We start from the raw sequence: 5782 nt of genomic DNA, 5'->3' as shown, positions 1-5782 counted from the left end.
TGTTTCATCTATCCAAACATAACCTTAATGTCTACTTAATTAGGATCTTCCCACTTGATTTTCTTTATTAACGTTTATTCAACCCCCCTTATCGAAACAAAAGCAAGAATTTTAAATATTTTCACATGGCAAAGCAATTTAGACAGAAAAACAATAATATATCATTGACCACAAGACCATTACAGCGACGTACGCTAGAGGTTTGAAATTAACCATGTGCCAAAGCTCAATTATGCAAACTAAATATATAAACAATTATTAAAATATTCCATGCTTTCTTGTATTTGTTTTATGGTCTACAAAATACAATTTACTTTTATGTCTATATAAGAATGCTGAAGTAAACAGATATCACATAGTAAATAACCAGCAACCATTACTGGCTAACTTATCAGTATGGCTACCCAAGAAACTTTGCTAGATAAGCCTAGAAAATCACTTCCCAAAACTTTCTGGTTAATCCTCTCTTTAGCTGCTATCATAAGCTCATCAGCCCTTATTGTTTCTCATTTCAAGAAACCAACCTCCTTCTTTCACCTTTCATCAGCTTCCAGTCTGTGTGAGCATGCTCTAGATACAAAATCATGCTTAACTCATGTATCAGAAGTAGTTCATGGCCCAACCTTGGCCAACTCAAAAGACCACAAATTGAGTACACTCTTGTCCTTATTAACTAAATCAACCACACACATTCAAAAAGCAAGGGACACGGCCAACGCGATTAAGCGCAGAGTTAACAGTCCTAGAGAGGAGACCGCTTTGAATGACTGTGAGCAACTAATGGAGTTGTCCATAGACAGAGTTTGGGACTCAATGTTGACACTGACAAAAAATAACATTGACTCACAGCAAGATGCACACACATGGCTGAGTAGTGTGCTCACTAACCATGCAACATGTTTGGATGGTTTAGAAGGTACATCTCGGGTTGTTATGGAAAGTGACATCCAAGAGTTGAAATCTAGAGCTAAAACTTCTCTAGCAGTGTTTCTTGCTGTTTTTCCTCAAAAGGGTGATGACCAATTTGTTGATGAAACATTGAACGGGGAATTTCCATCATGGGTTACAAGCAAGAATAGGAGGCTTTTGGAGTCGTCAGTTGGGGACATAAAGGCAAATGTTGTGGTGGCCACTGATGGGAGTGGAAAGTTCAAAACAGTGGCTGAGGCTGTGGCATCTGCACCTGACAACGGTAAGGCAACATATGTTATTTATGTGAAAAAGGGAACATACAAAGAGAACATTGAAGTTGGTGCCAAAAAAACAAATGTCATGCTGGTTGGTGATGGTATGGATGCAACAATAATCACAGGCAACTTGAATTTCATCGATGGAACAACCACCTTCAAAAGTGCTACTGTTGGTATGTATCCTTTCCCTTGTATTAGATCTAAATTATTTTGGAAAGTTCATACTCTATCTTCTTTTACAAACTTGGTATCCAGTTCTAGGACCCAACATAGAAACGGTAACACCTATCATAATTTGAATCTGACTATAAGAGGAGCACAGTCTCAGGTCCCAGCAACATACCAACTATTGAGAATTCAAACTCTAGCCTTGTGTATGGAATAATGCCTACCTAATAATAATATGAACATTAACCATATAATAATATGGCTTTACTTTTACAGCCGCAGTTGGTGATTCATTTATAGCACAAGACATTTGGTTCCAAAATTCGGCAGGCCCAGAGAAGCACCAAGCAGTGGCTCTCCGTGTTGGGGCCGACAGATCTGTCATCAACCGATGCCGCATTGACGCCTTTCAAGACACTCTATACGCACACTCCAACAGGCAATTCTATCGTGACTCAGTCATCACAGGTACCGTCGACTTCATCTTCGGAAACGCAGCTGTTGTGTTCCAGAAGTGCAAGTTAGTGGCCCGAAAGCCCATGAGCAACCAAAACAACATGTTCACAGCCCAAGGTCGAGAGGACCCGGGCCAGAACACAGGAACTTCAATTCAACAATGTGACCTAACACCAAGCTCAGACCTCAAGCCAGTTGCGGGATCAATCAAAACATTCCTAGGCCGCCCATGGAAGAAATTCTCTAGAACTGTTGTGCTGCAATCCTTTCTGGACAGCCACATTGACCCGACGGGATGGGCGGAATGGGACGCCGCGAGTAAGGACTTTTTGCAAACTTTGTACTATGGAGAGTACATGAACAATGGGCCAGGTGCAGGTACAGGCAAGAGAGTGAATTGGCCCGGTTATCATGTTATCACAAGTGCAGCGGAAGCTAGTAAGTTTACAGTAGCACAACTAATTCAAGGTAATGTTTGGTTGAAGAACTCAGGGGTGGCCTTTACTGAGGGCTTGTAGTTCGAGCATGAGTGATGAATGAGTGAGCAAGTTTGTGTTGGTTTGTTTCTACCGTGGGTGGATGTTGTTGAAAATAAAATTAAAAGTTTGTATTTTATGGACAGAAAGTTTGAAAATTTTCTGATGCATGGTGGGCTTTAAAAAAAGTCACGGCCGCATTGTAGTTTCGAATTCAATCAATATTGATGTTATGACACTGGTTGCCGAATTACAATTTATTTTTTTAAATGGTAAAAGACAATATCGGTAGCAATACTTGCTGATATTGTTCTATCGCGATGGTTTTCACGGTTGCTCACGGTTTTTCAAAATCATGGGGGTCTTCTACTATCTATCTACTATCTAACATATATTAAAAGATTGACCAAACTTCCTAAATTGTCCTTTCCTCAAAATAAATTTACACTACAAAATGGACAATTTGGTAACTAACAAAATAACCCTTCACCTTTTTACCTTTTGCACCAAGTGTTCCACTCTCATTGGTCCACCAACTTTCTACAACATAATACACTACCTCATTTTCTCTCTCTCCTTATAAAGTACAATTTCAATTGAAAATATAATATAGTTGCATATTTATGATTATTATTCATTTATAATTGAATCATTTATTTTAAATTTACATATTTTTAAATATATTTTATACAATATTAAATAAATTTATATGATATTAGGTTGTAGTTTACGGGTCACTATCAACATAATACATATTTTATTTATTTTTTCAAATGTTAAAATTCTTTTTATTCTTTTTCCGTCTCATGGATCAATTTTTTTCTTTGCTTAATTATTTAATAATTAAGTAATTCATTTTAAATTTATTTGTATAATGTATTTTTTTAATTTTAAAAACATAATACACTACCTGATTCTCTTTCTCTTTATAAAGTACAATTTCAATTGAAAATATAATATAGTTGCATATTTATGATTATTATTCATTTATAATTGAATCGTTCATTTTAAATTTACATGTTTTTAAATATATATGATACAATATTAAATAAATTTACTTGATACTATGTCGTAGTTTACGGGTCACTATCAACATAATACATATTTTATTTATTTTTTCAAATATTAAAATTATTTTTATTCTCTTTCCGTCTCATGGATCAATTTTTTCTTTGTATAATTATTTAATAATTAAGTAATTCATTTTAGATTTCTTTGTATAATGTATTTTTTTAATTTAATTAGCATGATGAAAAATGTATTTATCTCACGGGTCACTAACAAGAAAATATTTATTTTAGTTAATCAATCATTATTTTAATTCAAGAGACAAAATCTTTATTTTTAAATATTAATTTTTTCTCCATCTCACACTACAAGAATTTTTTTTTTGCGACATATAGGTTGCGACATAATTTTAAAAAAATCGGAAACATTGTACGACGGTTGTAGGCCCAACTGCCCTTAAAAGAAAATTGCGACAGTTTAACAACGGTCGCCCCCAAATATATTTATGGTTATTATTTGAAGATTCTAAATTACTACATTTTTTTTCTAATTATTTAATGATTCTAAATGTTGATTAAGATAATTTAATGTTTAATATTTTTTTAATTAAATTAATTTAATTTATTTATTTAGTTAAATTTCTTATAGGTATGTGTTACGAGTTTAAAGGTAATGCACTAACAGTGTAAACTAACTTTACACATACAATCTATTAAAATCCTTACATTTGTCATGTCATATTGGTTTTTTAAAATTAAAATTTTGTTTTAATTGGATACATTGTGATTGGTTGACAGTGTAAAAATGTATATCCCTTTTCTCATGTGTTATTTAGTTAAATTTATTTATTTACTTATTGGTATTTGAACCATTGAGATACTCCCTCTGTCCTAAATTATTTGTCGCAATGACCCACTTCACACAGATTAAGAAACAGTAATAAATGAAAGAGAGAATGATGACTTTATCAAATTATCTTGATTAATTATTGGTATATTCAAATTAGCATTAATGTAAAGTGAGAAAACAATAAATTAAGAGTATTTATTAGAGAGTACAATTGGAAGATTAAATATAAAATTGCGTTGGTAATGTAAAGTGACAAATATTTTAGGACAATTTTTTTTTCCAAATGTGACATTTATTTTGGGACAGAGGGAAAACATCGTAAGTTGTAAGCCTTTTTTTGGCATGTGTTATTTCATTATAGTTTGTTATTTCTTTTAAGTCTTCGATTAAATATTTTACATTTTTAATTTGTGCATTTCTATCAATGTTGTTCATTTTTATCAATGCTCTCCGTGATCTTTTGGCAGAAAAAAGGTTTTTAATAGTAGGTGTTTGTCTATGATAGCGCTCTGGGTAAACACTACAAAAAAACAGCGTATTAGCGGGGTGAGTTTGCCAGGTGTTAGTCACCTTGCAAATTAATGCACTTGCGGGATGTATTTCACCTCACAAATAAATAAATGTTTTCATCTCGCAACAGACGGTGGGAAGTTTGCTAGGTGAAAAACACCTCGCAACTATGTTTTAAGAAAAATGGGGGAAAATTATGTCTGACATTTAATAATGACACAATTTGAAATTTTTGAAAAGAAAGTTGCTAGGTGAAAAACACCCTGCAAAAGTTGCTAGGTAAAAAACACCCCGCAACTATGTTTTAAAAAAATTGGGGAAAAATTATATCCGGCATTTACTGATGGCATAGTGTGGCAGGTGGACGTTTGACTGAGACAGACATTGCGAGGTGAAAATCACCTAGCAAGTCTCAACTACTCTAAAAGTTGCGGGGTGTTTTTCACCTCACAAGTTTGCTTTAAATACCACCACTTTGGTTTCCTTTCTCACATTCCAGATTCAACAAATTTCACTCTTTCTCTCTTTCATTCTCTCTTTCTCCAAGCCATGGTTCCACACTTTAAAACCCTCGAAATCTCTCAAAGCTTTCATTTTTAACACAAATCAACACTTTCAAGACTCAAATTACTTCTTGGTTTCAAAGTTCTTTTTAGTTTTTTTTTCCATCAAATCCACTATTTAAGGTACACATATGAATTTAATTGTTTATTATTTTATATTGGGTTATATGAACTGGTTCAAATTATGCATTTTTTTATTGAAGTTTGTATCATGTAAGTAGTGATGGTTAGATTTGTGTATAATATTTTAGATTTTTTTTGATGAAGTTTGTATAATTTTGTGTATAAATATGTTAAAATGTTAGAACATATGTATGTTAGAATATATGCAGAATATGTAAAATTGTTAGAAATCTGTATGTGAAACTTTTAGAATTAGATACACAATTTTTTTCTTCTTTTTTTTTCATAAATAAATAAATAATATAATAGATTTTAATTTATTATTTTTGTAAAACAGAAATATATTATTATATATATGATATATATATATATATATATATATATATATATATATATATATATATAAAATAAATATTAAAAACTTTTCCAGGCAAAACTC

At 32.3% G+C, this 5782-nt stretch overlaps 1 protein-coding gene across 1 annotated transcript; it reads left to right on the top strand.

Annotated features, from left to right (window-relative positions):
- The first annotated feature begins 344 nt into the window (after positions 1 to 344).
- On the top strand, positions 345 to 2448 carry LOC131640745 (pectinesterase-like). The gene is made up of 2 exons (XM_058911135.1): positions 345 to 1363; positions 1635 to 2448. The coding sequence occupies exons 1-2, from the start codon at positions 397 to 399 to the stop codon at positions 2330 to 2332; spliced, it is 1665 nt and encodes a 554-aa protein (XP_058767118.1). The 5' UTR covers positions 345 to 396; the 3' UTR covers positions 2333 to 2448.
- The last annotated feature ends 3334 nt before the right edge of the window (positions 2449 to 5782 follow it).

The sequence above is a fragment of the Vicia villosa genome, unplaced genomic scaffold (genome assembly GCF_029867415.1).
Source record: "Vicia villosa cultivar HV-30 ecotype Madison, WI unplaced genomic scaffold, Vvil1.0 ctg.003292F_1_1, whole genome shotgun sequence".
In the NCBI taxonomy this organism is placed as follows: Eukaryota; Viridiplantae; Streptophyta; class Magnoliopsida; order Fabales; family Fabaceae; genus Vicia; species Vicia villosa.
Note: the sequence above shows the minus strand (reverse complement) of the source record. Positions and strands in the feature narration are given on the sequence as shown.

What these genes read in the sequence shown, in the direction of transcription:
- LOC131640745 (XM_058911135.1), top strand. Translation starts at nt 397, where the DNA reads ATGGCTACCCAAGAAACTTTGCTAGATAAGCCTAGAAAATCACTTCCC. An exon ending in CTTCAAAAGTGCTACTGTTG is followed by an intron (nt 1,364 to 1,634) that starts GTATGTATCCTT and finishes TTACTTTTACAG; the next exon opens with CCGCAGTTGGTGATTCATTT.